Source organism: Chelonoidis abingdonii, chromosome 2 (assembly GCF_003597395.2).
Source record: "Chelonoidis abingdonii isolate Lonesome George chromosome 2, CheloAbing_2.0, whole genome shotgun sequence".
NCBI lineage: Eukaryota > Metazoa > Chordata > Testudines > Testudinidae > Chelonoidis > Chelonoidis abingdonii.
The window spans coordinates 63,504,659-63,518,150 of record NC_133770.1 but is presented as its reverse complement, the minus strand read 5'-3'; the positions used below and the strand labels follow the sequence as shown (position 1 = coordinate 63,518,150).

General features: G+C 40.8%; 1 protein-coding gene across 1 annotated transcript in view; it reads left to right on the top strand.

Moving 5' to 3' along the window:
• RAPGEF5 (Rap guanine nucleotide exchange factor 5) overlaps positions 1-13,492 on the top strand; it is an 85,068-nt gene that overhangs the window by 57,843 nt on the left and 13,733 nt on the right. The window contains exons 11-13 of the mRNA XM_032783394.2: positions 3,199-3,289; positions 5,802-5,852; positions 6,958-7,045. Coding sequence (XP_032639285.2) covers positions 3,199-3,289; positions 5,802-5,852; positions 6,958-7,045 — 230 coding nt within the window. The remainder of the gene's footprint in view (positions 1-3,198; positions 3,290-5,801; positions 5,853-6,957; positions 7,046-13,492) is intronic.

Below are 13,492 nucleotides of genomic sequence, written 5' to 3'. Positions count from 1 at the left end.
ATGAACTTGTAGTTCATTCAAATGCTGCTCTACTCAGAAAAATGACTCTCAAAAAGCAGCATTGTAGGGTTCCATTTTTATTGTATCTAACTGACTCCCAGAACAAATTAGTGCATGGGGAATGTTTGGGATATGGTAGGGAGGGGAGTGGCTTGAGCTCAGTATGTTCAGGCTGCTCTAACTCTTACCAGGGCAGAGAGTTAGAGAGCCATAACCAGCTCTCTGATTGCCCTCTGTTCTGCTGCTCCCAGATGCTGGATGTAGCAGAAAATCTGATCTAACATCTCCGTGAGCTCCAGCTGAGTCCATGTAGGGCCATAACTTAAATGCCTGTGTTTGGTGCTTTTACGCTGCATTGATGAGTTCCCTAGAAATACCCAAAATAGATGAACAGGAGAATTTTATTTTAATGTAGAAAAATGCAAAAAGCAGAGAGAATGTTGCAAGAACATTGATACCTACACTTTTACAAATTAGAAATTCTACCCTAAAAATTAATGTTAACAAAGAAAGAAGGAACCACTACTCTGGTTATACAGGAGAATTGTAGAAGCAATATTTAAGGAGAGTAGGTGAAGTAAAGGGAATTATTGATCAGTTAGTCTAATATAGATGCCAGGTTATTTCCTTGAGGAAATAAATCTGTATGCACTTAGAAGTAATCCTCTTGATATGAGAGAGCTAGACAGGTAAGCATGCATTTGGAAAAAACAGATGATGACAATTTGGATATAATTGCAAGTTATAATTGCAAGCAAAATAGTACAGTGGACATAAACTCTTATTCAAAATTCATTAAAGTCAATGGAAGATTTGTAAAAACCGATAGCATGAGACATTTCATGCCATGAAGAGTTTAAGGCCAATCTAAGGCTTGGATCATGCAAGCACATACGGTATGTCTACACAGCTGTAACAGACCTGTTGGCCCAGGTTAGCTGACTCAGGCTCACAGGATTCAGGCTGTGTGGCTATAAAATTGCAGTGTATACATTCAGGTTCAGGCTGCAGCCTGAGCTCTGAGACCCCTAAGGATATGTCTACACTGCAATGTAAGCCCAGGGCTAGTAGACTTGAGTTAGCAGGCTCTGGGTTTGTTAATCTAGGGCTTGAATGTCTAACTCCAGGTTTGGAATTGTTGAACCCTGGGTTCCAGCCTTGGGCTCCAGTGTCTATTCTGCTAAGTAGGCCCAAGTCCAACCACCTATATCCTAGACTTCTTAGTTCTCTCCCAAAAGGTGGTCACTCTAGCCCTTTGTGGTACAGTGTGCGAAATTCTCCACCAAACTTGACTGTTCACAGGACAAAAAAAACTCTGCTTGTGCAATTGTGGAATACACTTGGCAGACTCCCAGATCACTAGTCCTGTGTGGTGGCCTTTACATTGCAAAATAGTAGGACTTTAACCATGGGTTCTGGCTTGACTCAAGCTCAGAACTTCCACCCCTTTGTGGTCCTATTACCCTGGGTCTGATCTCTGGGTTAGCATGACTTGCGTGTGCAAGAAACGGGAGTTAATCTTGAGTCTGACCTTACGTTGCAATGTAGACATACCTTTAGGCACGTACTTAACCTTACTTATGAGTAATGCCACTGAGGACAGTGGGACTGCTCATATGCTTAATGTTAATTTTAAGACACAATCCCAGCATATCTAATTTTTTATAGTTGAACTTCAGATACAGTCTTGCTTGAGAAAGTGGAATGATACTGTTTGGATAGCATGCTATAGTTTGTGATTACATATTTGCTAATGGGCTAAAAGTAAATAGGGAATAATCATATATAAGAACATAGGAACGGCCATACTGGGTCAGACCAAAGGTCCATCAAGCCCAATATCCTGTCCTCTGACAGTGGCCAATAGCAGATGCCTCAAAGGGGAATGAACTGACAGGTTATCAAGTGATCCATGCCCTGTCACTCAAGCCCAGCTTCTGGCAAACAGAGGCTAGGGACACCATTCCTTCCCATCCTGGCTAATAACTATTGATGGACCTATCTTCCACGAATCTATCTAGCTCCCTTTTGAACCTCGTTTTAGTATTGGCCTTCAACAACACCCTCTGGCTGGAGAGGGTTCCAGAGGTTGACAGTGTGTTGTGTGAAACAATACTTTCTTGTGTTTGTTTTAAAACTGCTACCTATTAATTTCATTTGGTGGCCCCTTGATCTTGTATTATGAGAAGGAGTAAATAACACTTCCTTATCTACTTTCTCTACACCAGTCATGATTTTATAGATCTGTCATATCCCCCTTTAGTTGCCTCTTTTCCAAGCTGAAAAGCCCCAGTCTTATTAATCTCTCCTTTTATAATAAAACATGAAATTAGAGAGGTAACCAGCAGAATTTCACAGTTATCAGTAATAGGGACCAGTATTAACTAATAATTAATCCAGAGAGATATGTAAATTGAACATTAGCAGACCATAACAAATCATGAGGGACTGCAAATACATTGGAGGGTAGAGAGAAAATACAGAATGACCTAAAGAGTTTAGTGTTATGTGCAAGTAACAATAAGGAGAGATTTAATTTAGATAAATGCAGAGTAATACAACTAGGGAATACTAATACAAACCCAAAGAAGTATACAAGAGATTGTTTAAGAGCAGCATTGTGGAGGAGGTCCTTGCATGATGATAGATGACAATTTAAAGGCAAGGTCAAGGTGTGATGTTGCAAAGAATATATCTGATGCAGGATTTATGTTTATAGAGGAGTAGCAAATGAGAGAATAGAAAAGTAAATGTAGAAACTGCCCCCCCCCATAGATACATGTCATTGGTAAGGCTAGAATTCAAGTACTGTGTACAGTTTTCTATTTTTTTTAGTGTGGGGGTGTAGTGTGGAGTGAGAAGTTGATAAATTATGACAAAGAAGGATAACAAACCTGAAAAAAGGATTGCAGGCCTTGACTGTGAAAAGAAATGTAGGGAAATGAATATGTATAACTTACAGAAAAGATGATAAAGGAAGGTAAAAATATTTATATAACAACACAATAGAGGGCAAGGAATCATTCTGTGAGGTAAAGAACAGATAATCATTTTAGTGTAGAGGACAATCTTGTATTAGTGCAGGAAAGTTGGATTTGATAACCTGGGATATCTTTCTATCCCAATTATCTGTTATTCTCTGAGAACAGGAAATTAGAGTGTAATGTCCATTTTCTAAAAAACATTATTGTTCTACAGCTGCAAAGCCCAAAGAAACCTGAACTCATTCTTTGCCATTGTTATGGGTCTCAACACTGCATCTGTCAGCCGGCTGTCTCAAACCTGGGAGGTAAGCCATGTCTTTGTATCTTTTCAATCTTGTCAAAACTATATTTTATACAAGTTTTTGATGGTGTCTTTTTTTTTTTTTTTTAAATACTAGCTCTACATGCTGAAATCAAGTGTGAGGAAAATGGTGGTGGTGGTTGGGAGGAGGAGGGGATGTCAGTATATAGATGTCTACATTACCTGTAAATGCAGACCACCTGAGAATACTAAATTTATTCTTGCAGAAGTTTTAAATAAGGATAAAGCAAAGAAAGGTCTCCAAGATTAGATGACTTATCCATAAAGGTCCAGAAATTATTAGTGGTACAGTTTTGAACTATAGTGGAGAACGCTAGTTAAATTTAAGTAAAGAATGGATTCCAGAGAAACAGAATCATTACATATGGAAGAGGTTTCATTTAAAATTTTACAAAATAAAAAGAAACCCTCATAAGGGTAACCCTTGATTAAACTCTTGCCCTGCTGTTTATTTTGAGCAACAAGTTTAGGAAACAGGAATCAATAAGTAACATATTTAAAACCCTAGATTAATGGTTAAAGAAGTTACAATTTGCCAAACAGAGGTGAGAATATTAAGAGAGAGATTCCACTAGGATCTGTGTTTATACTGCTACTGTTTCCATCAAAATAAATTGCTGAGTGGTAATACCAGCAAACTAATTATATTTGCTGATGACCCAAAATCAGGGAAGTGTTGACTGGTATTACAGAATAAACCACAAGCAGTCAATAATCCAAAGGATTTGAATCTATAATGCAAACAAGAATAAAGTGCCTCCAGTGGATGCTGTCAAAAATACCCTCAAGCACAACAAGCAGAATTCAAACAGCAGAAAGGGGATTATACTCAGCCATATTATGACTGAAGTCATCCCCTCCCATACAAAATAACATGGAAAGAAAAATGAACTGCATACGTCAATGACTAATGCTGTGGTGAAACAAGAACCAACAATTCCCAGTATGGGGAGGAGCTTGAATATGCACTTGCATTCTTAAATAGATGGCTGCATTCCCAGGCATGCCCTACTATTTGTGGGAGCTTGTGGGAGCCCAGAAAGGCAAAGGGTAGGAACCAGTAAATGATTGGATGGCTCAAAATCTTCAGAGAAATTTGCAAATCTTGGGGCATCTGTCTGCACAGAAAGCGAACCCCTCTGCATTACTTCCTAAACCACCCTCCATACCAGAAATGCTGCTCACTCAGGAGCTAAGCTACCATTGCCTACCTGTTGGGGCCTGCCTCCATCCCACTCTTTGAGGGAGCAGAGTAAAAAGGTGTGGACTGGGAGTAAATACTGTAGAAAAGGTACCTGCATGGCTACTCTGGAGCAGCGGAACTGCAGCAGTTTGGCTGATTTTGGAATGTGTTCTGTGCTGCTGATGTATTTCAGCCTCTGAATAAAATGTGGTGTTTATCTGAACAATTTCAGTACTTATCAGTGCATCAACAATGGATAAAGTGTCTGTCTTATACACTCCATGTGTGCATGTGAATAAATATAATAAAATACACACACACAGTTTTTTCTTTTTGAAATGTCTGTAGCCACAGTTGTTTGCTTGGCATTCTTTAAATTTGCAAAAATGTACTTCAGAAAAATTTCAAAATCCAAAAGCTTGTATGCATCAGTAATTTGAATTCTAGGAAATAGAGAGCAATGTTTACAAATTAATCATTATTACTTATATATGCAAATTAAGTCACCTAAATTCAAGCAACCAGTTATACACCAACCTATGCTGAATATGCACTTGCATTCTTAAATAGATGGCTGCATTCCCAGGCATGCCCTACTATTTTTGTGCTCAATATACTGTGTTTTAAGGCATCTAACTTCCTCTGGTTGAAGATGTTGAAATCTGTGGAAGTACAGTTCCACATGCAGCTCTTTAGGTGTGCAGTTGCTAGTGTTTTAATTATACAGCACAGGTAAATCTTTTTAAAATTGAGGGTGTAATCCTGCAAAAATGTATTTGTATGAGTTGTCTCAGTGGGCCTGATTCTCCTCCCAGTTACATCAATATATATCAGGAGTAACTGAGGTTAGTGTGAGACAAGAATCTGGCCCATTGACTTGTAGGATTGAACCCTAAGCCCACATTTTAGGAAAAGAGTTAGGAGGTTACTGAAATTGCATCCAAATTACTGAGTATTTAAATTGTCAGCCTGTGGTGGTGTTTCCATCTTCACAAATGCATTAAGACAAATGGGGCAGACATGGAAGTTAGTGAGGAAGATGAAAACAGATGTTCAGAAACAATTTTCATAAAAGAATCATGAATGTGTGGAATCTCAAAAGGCAAGGCTGCTAAATCTAATAGACTGGTATTGCTCTAAACATTATTCATAACTGGGGATTTTAGTACTGGGAAAAGAATGGTAATTGACTGGGGAAGTGGCTTGGTGCTATTTGATACTTTAAACATGACAGACAATCTCAGAAAGAAAACTGTATTTTTCTGCATATTTAATTTCTTTAATTCCATTTCCTTTTTTCCTCCCACCTCAGAAAATCCCTGGGAAGTTTAAGAAACTCTTCACCGAACTTGAAAGTTTGACAGTAAGTACAGTGCTAGTGCCAGAAAAAATTAGCTCCTCAGTTGTGCCCCCTCTAACTTATTTGCGGTGGAACTGACTGCCATTGTCTAAAATTGAGATTGCCTTTCTCTGATCTTGGTTTGCCACAGGCCTAACACATCTCAGTTGTGCTGCAGTGGTCTTAAAAAAGAGTGTAAACACTCATTCTCATGGACTTTGCACAGGGGGAAAATAAAGACCCAAAGTCTATGCTTGGGTTTCCTGGTGTAAATCTGGAAGTAATTCCATTACCATGGTAGCTACTCACCAGTTTCTTGCTACCCAACAAAAGATGTTTAGAATCTGTCTTATAAAAACAAAACAAAACAAAAAAGTCTGTAGAAAGAGAGAATAGGCATGAAAAAGGGGGGAAAAAATCAAAAGTTTAGAGCCACACTTTACCTCCTTTACTTGTGTTGTGAGATACTACACAGCATGAGTATTTCCTTTGCCTTCCCTGAGGCTAGCAAGGTTACCACTGAATTGAGTAAAGATGGCAAAATCTGCCCCTTAATGATTGTTTCATTTTTACATAATTATCACAATTGGAATTCTTATACAATAATTACATGGTCTCAAGTTAGAAATGTTTACAAAAACATTTAATAGTATGTACTATTTTAGAGTTTTAGAATTACAGTACTTACATTGCATAGAACCGCTCAGCTGCCTTCTATTTTTTTCTTTAAGATGTCTGATATGTGTTGTATTGTTTAATGAGTTAATTTTTCACTGGAAAATGGCACTTTTTAGAACAGATTCTGTTAGATATTAAGATGACGAGAGAGTGCTAATAGAGATTATGTGGGGAAATTACAGAACAGTCAAATGGTGAATTTATCATATAGCTATCTTCTATTATGGAACCATTTCATGTACAGGAATATAATCATTTCTATTTCCTTCATTGTTTACATTTCCTATTCAGTTTAGTTTTTCACCTCTCCTAGGAAACCTTTATCTACCTCATTTCCCAAAGAACCTTTTAAATCTAAATCACGTTCAGTTCAGAAGCCTATAATGGATTTAGAATTGCTCTTTTTATAGCCTATTGATTATTCTCTTTTATTACTAAAATGATTTTGCAGGACCCTTCTCTGAATCACAAAGCCTACAGAGATGCATTCAAGAAAATGAAGTCTCCGAAAATTCCTTTCATGCCCTTACTTCTGAAAGGTAATGTTAAATGGTATCTGCCCTTTTTTGCCATGTAATTCCATCTACATAAATGTGTAATGGTTAGTTACAGTAAGTGTAAGGTGATTTTTTCCCACATTTTGTTCCATAAGCACAATATAGATATAATGTGTATGGGACTTCAGTAGCACTGGCTTTGGATAACAAAGAGTAGTTTTTTAAAAAAATAGGTAAGAATCACATTTTTTTTTTTTCAAATGCTTTGAAACTTTAGAGCTTTTCCAGTCACCTACTGATAATACAGTCTCTCTGAGCTGTGAGTGTGGAACCTTGAGGCTGGGGAAGATAACTTGCATGTCTCTTGAGTAGCACCACCTGGCTGTGGATGATGCATGAAAACAACATTGATGGGTACCAAAGGGAGAAAAGTCAAACCTTACTCAGCCAGAGGAGAGGTTATGATTGATTTAATGGATATTGAACTGGATTTAATTGAGATCAGAATCTCTCCCATTTATCTATCAAACATACATGGTGCTTATGAATGGGGAGGATTTTGGAGTCAACCCCTTCCACCCTGTGAATTCTGAGAAAGACAATGAACAACTATTCAACATAGTGAGTTAAGTAGCCAATTAAGTGGCAAGTATTTCAAGTATCCTATCATCTTGGATTCATTTATTATTAATCATCTTGTCTTTGATCATGACAAATTCATCTGATGTCCCGGTATTCCAGAAGTGTTCTCTTTAGTACATTCATTAAAACCTGGTTACAACTGCAAACATGTAAAATGTTTTCAAGAGAAAATTCTCTAAACAGGCTGAAAATGTCTGGGAGTTGTCAGGTCCCTAGTCATCTGAGGGGTTTGTATATATAAAGGAGAATTTTAGTTTTGTTGTCATATTTTAATGGATGACAAGATGAGAGTTCTGAAACAGAGAGGGCAAAAACAATCAATCAAACAAATCCACCAAACTCTATGGTCCATTCTCTGCCTGCTCTTTGCACTCTGTTGCCTTGGTACATTATGATGTTTGCACAACAATACAACATTATATAGAAGACCATGTACATAAAACCATGTACACAACGAGAATTGCCATTAAATATTCTCACATATCTAAGATGCATGGGGATACTAGGAATACCTTACAAAATGTTACCAAAATCCCCATAAATAGTGTGTGCTATTTTAAGGGACGCTGTCATGATTGATATCCAAATGAGCTCTACAATACCGTTTTTGTCTTCCCCTTTTTCAAGCTATGCAATTATTTGTATGCAAACTTAGATGCTTCACGTATCAGAGGGGTAGCCGTGTTAGTCTGGATCTGTAAAAGCAGCAAAGAGTCCTGTGGCACCTTATAGACTAACAGATGTATAGGAGCATGAGCTTTCATGGATGCATCTGACGAAGTGGGTATTCACCCACGAAAGCTCATGCTCCAATACATCTGTTAGTCTATAAGGTGCCACAGGACTCTTTGCTAGATGCTTCAGTGCTGTTTGTTATAGAGCAAGTTAAAATAAAGTTGCTAGCCTAGAAATAATGGGCAAACCCACCAAAATATCCAAAGCACAAGACGTGGCAGTAATAGGGGACTTGAAGTACCCAGACATCTGTTGGAAGAGTAATATGGCAAAACACAGAATGTCCAATAAGTTCTTTGAATGTATTGGGGACATCTTTTCATTTCAGAATGTAGAGGAAGTAACTAGGGGGAGAGCCATTTTAGACTTTACTCTGTCTACCTGGGCTGAATTGGTTGTGAATCTAAAGATTGAAGGGAATTTGGGTGAAAATGATCATGAAATGATAGATTTAATTATTCTAAGGGAAGGAAGGAGTGAAAGCAGCAGAATAAGGACATTAGACTTAGTCTGCTTTTTGTTTTAACAAACTCAGAGAACAGGAAGTTTATGTCCCCCAGGAAGATAATCTAAGGGGAAAAGGAGTTCAGTAGAGCTGGTAGTTTAATGAATTAAAATTGCAATAAAAACTGTCCCAAGGCAGAGAAAAGATAGGAAGAATAGTAAGAGGCCAATATGGCTTCACCAGGAGCTCATTAATGAGCTGAAATCAAAAAAGGAATCCTACAATAAGTGGAAATATGGACAAATTGCTAAGGAGGAATACAAAAGAAAGCACAAGTACGGTATGTAGGGACAAAATCAGAAACAGTAAGGCACAAAACAAGTTACACGTAGCAGGGGACATACAAGGCAATAAGAACAGGTTCTGTAGGCATAAGAGAAGACAAAGGAAGGCTTAAGTTCGTCTTCGAGAGGTGTCCCTGTGGGTGTCCCTGTGGGTGCTCCACTTCAGGTGTCGGTGCACCCCTGCGCCTTTGATCGGTTCAAAGGCGCAGGAGCGCACTGACACCTAAAGTGGAGCACCCACAGGGACACTCATCTCGAAGAACGTCAGTTACCTCACAAGGTGAGTAACCTCCTCTTCTCTATTTAGTGGAGAACGAGAGCTAATAATGGATGAACTCAAGAAGACTGAGGTGTTCAGTGCCTATTTTGCTTCAGTGTTCACTAAAAAGGTTAATTGTGACCTGTTACTTACCACAGTTGTTATTAAGGATAGATTATGTCACAGAAGTCATGGATGCTGTGACTTCCAGAGACCTCTGTGACATCTGCTGCTTCAGCCCGGTGGTGGGGCCGCAGCTGGTGGGGGGGCCTCCACTGTGGGTGGAAAGTGCTGGAAACCCCTCTCCGCCTCCTTCCCCCCCCCACAGTTGGGGGGGGTCAGGCCCTCATTTGCCCCGCCCCATCAGCCCCAGTTTGTCACAGTTATTTTTAGCCAGGGTACTTTGGAAACTAGCTGAAGCAATCTCAGAACCATTAATGATTATCTCCAGGAACTCATGGAGGATGGATGAGGTCCCAATGGGCTAGGAAAGAACAAACACAACACCTGTTGTTAAAAAGGGGAGCAAAAAGGATGTGAAGAATTATAGTCAGCAAATCTTTGGTAACTGGAAAGATACTGGAACAAATTTTTAAACAATCAATTTGTAAGCATCTAGAGGAGAATAGGATGATAAGTAATAGCCAACATAGATTTGTCAAGAACAAATTATGCCTCCTATGACCAGGTTACTGGCTTAATGGAGGGGGAAAGCTGTACATGTGAAATATCTTGATTTTAGTAAGCTTTTGACACAGTCCCAAATGATAGTCTCTTGAGCAAACTAGGGAAACGTGGTCTAAATGAAATTACTATAAGGTGAGTGCACAATTGTTTGAAAGACTGTACTCAAAGAGTAGATATCAATGGTTTACTGTCAAACTCGGAGAGCGTAACCAGTGGGGTCCCGCAAGGGTTTGTCCACGAATTATACTATTCAATATTTTCATTAAAGACTTGGATAATGGAGTGGAGAGTAGGCTTCCAAAATCTACAGATGACACCAAAGCAGGAGGAGTTGCTAGCGCTTTGGAGAACAGGATTAGAATTCAAAACAACCTTTATAATGTGGAGAATTCAACTGAAATCAACAAAATGAAATTCAGTAAAGATGAGTGAAAAGTACTTCACTTCAGAAGAAAAAATCAGAGATGCAGAACTGCAAAATGGGGAATAACAGTCTAAGCAGTAATACTGCTGAAAAGGATGTAGGTGTTCTCGTGCAGTGATCTCCAAAGTGGGGTGCTCGCAAGAGGATCCTTCATGCTGTGCAGCAGGAGAAGCACTACTGGAGCAGCGCCACTCTCTCCCACTACCCTTCGCCTCGGCAGTTCAGCCAGGAGTCCAAGCAGCTTTTTTTTTGCTTCGACAGTTCGGCCGGGAGCAGGGGGCGTGTGCTCAAAAATTTTTTACTGATGGAGTGAGCGATCAAAGAAGTTTGGAGACCACTGCTCTAGTGGATCACAAATTGCATATGAGTCAATCATGTGAAGCGGTTTAAAAAAAAAAGCTAATATAATAATGGATGTATTAATAGTAGCGTCATATGTAAGACATGGAAGATAATTGCCCCACTCTGCTCTGCACTAGTGGGGCCTCAGATGGACTACAGTGTACAGTTCTGGGCACCACACTTAAGGCTTAACAGACCTGACCAATGAGGATATGTGAAATAAAACTGGGCATGTTTAGTGTTGAGAAAAGAAGTCTGAGGGGAAGGACCTGATAAGTCTTCAAATATGTTAAGGGCAGTTTTAAAGAGGACTTTGATCGATTGTTTTCCATGTCCACTGAAGGTAGGGCAAGAATTAATGGGCTTAATCTGCGGTGAGGAAGGTTTAGGTCAGATATTAGGAAAAACTTCCTAACTATAAGGATAGTAAGTACTGGAATAGGCATCCCAGGGAGGTTGTGAAATCCCCGTCAATGGAAGTTGTTAAGAACAGATTAGACAAGCATCTGTCAGGGATGGGCTAGGTCAAGGTACATTTGTTCCTGCCTCAGCACAGAGAGGCTGGCACAGATGACCTCTCAAGGTCCCTTCCAGCCCTCCATTTCTGTGATTCTATGAATAGCAAAGTAATGTCCTCAGATAAAGAGGAACAAAAACAATGTGAGGAGGAGGCAGATTTAAGTCTGAATAGGTAAGAAAAGCAATAAGAATGTTTTTCTCACTCTAATTATGAAAAATACCTTGACAGAGTCCCTTTTAGGTTAATTGAATTTAAACACCGGACCTTGTTACTGCACAGACACAGCTCTTGAAAATCAGGCTGATTTTTCAAATATTTAATAAAATCCAGTGTTTCATCCTTACAACATGGCTCAGATGCAATTTTCTGCTCCACTGAATTTATCTAGGCTCTTAGCTATTGGCAGCAAAGCTGTGCAGTCTTCACAGAACAAGTACAAAATTGAACTCTCCTGGCTTTTCTGTTTTCAGTACAAAGCCTTTCTCCGTTAGCACTGACAGAAACATAATCTGTTTTTTTCTTTTTCCTGTGTTCATAAATATATGTAGCCATTTAGGGACAGATCATGCTTGGTCCTCATGCAGGTGTGCAGTAAGTGGAAGTATGAGGGGAGAGGAAAAGGTGTTTCTTTAGATCTTTCTTTCTCCTGCATGTGAGAAGTAGTCAGAAGTGCAATCAGTGCATACAGGAACTGCTCCCTCTTTACTCCCTTGGGAGTGCAGGGTAACCCAGAGCAGAAAGGGAGATGACAAGGGCCATGTCCCACTCACCTCCTCCTCACTGGCCCATTGAGTAGGAGCAGCATGCATAAGGGAGCAGCCTGCACACCATGAATGAATTCAGTAGTAGGTGGGCTCAGGGCTGTCCTTACCCATACGCAAAGCACGCAGCTGCATAGGGCACCAGGAAATTTGGGGGTTACCAAATTTCCTGGTGCCCTGCGCAGCTGCATGCTGCTCCAGCCCCTACTCTGGCTCTTCCCCAGGCCACCCCTGCTCTGCCCCAGCCCTGCCCCCACTCCCCTGGAGATTGTAGCCAGACCAGACCCTGCACTCATTGCATGGTAAGTAGAGCAACCCGGCCCTAGCCTACTCCGCTCCCCTGCCACCCAGCCGTGCTGCCAGAGAGTGCTGGGGGGTGGTTCCCCCCCTTCCCTCTAAGCCTGGGAGCCAGGGGAGCAGAGCAGCCTTGGGCCCCAGGCCTCTGTGGGCGGGAGCTGGCCCCAGACATCTGTGGGGGACAGGGGGACCTGGCCACTTCCTGTGGGAAGTGGAGTGACCCGGCCCCAGCCTGCTCTTCTCCTCTGGCTCTCAGGCTTGGGGGGAGGGGTAAATCACCCCCCAGCTCTTGCCAGCAACGCAGTTGGGAGCCAGGGGAGCAAAGCAAGCTGGGGCCGGGTCACTCCACTTCCGAGAGGAAGTGGCCAGGCCCCCCTGTCCTCCACGGAGGTCTGGGGCCAGCTCCTGCCTGCGGAGGCCTGGGGCCCCACATAGCCCCCCCACAGGGGGAGGGAGGATTGCATCAGGCACTGAAAAAGCTAGGGATGGCCCTGGGTGTTTTTGTCCTACTCACTAAGAAATTCAGACAGGCATCCTGTTTCCCTGAGGCAGAAATCATCCTAGTGCTCCCCTTGGCGCGGGCATCTTTACATCTCTCCTAACACAGGGTGTTCTGCCTAATAAATTGTAGCTCAGAGTTTTTACCAGCATGTAAAACAGCTAGAATTTCCATTATAAGTAATTACAAAATCTCCATCAGGCTGATATCTGAGAGTGAGTTTTTGAAACAAAAGGAAGTAAATCAGTTTGACTGTTTTTATGTTCTGGGATTGTCAAAAAGAAAGATGTTCATTGTTTCATCTGCAGATTTTCAGTCCTATAATCTGATTGTACTGGGACTGAAGTTCTCCTCCGCCTACAGTGGCAGAGGGGGACCGAATGGGGCAGAACGGGGATGGGTTGTTCAGATACCACAATAGTGAGCACAGTATAAATGCCATGATACATAATGGGAGGCAAATTGCTTTGTTGTCCTTTTGCATGGGAGCTCACTGCATTCTATGGAAAGATACATACAACCCAATTACAAAGG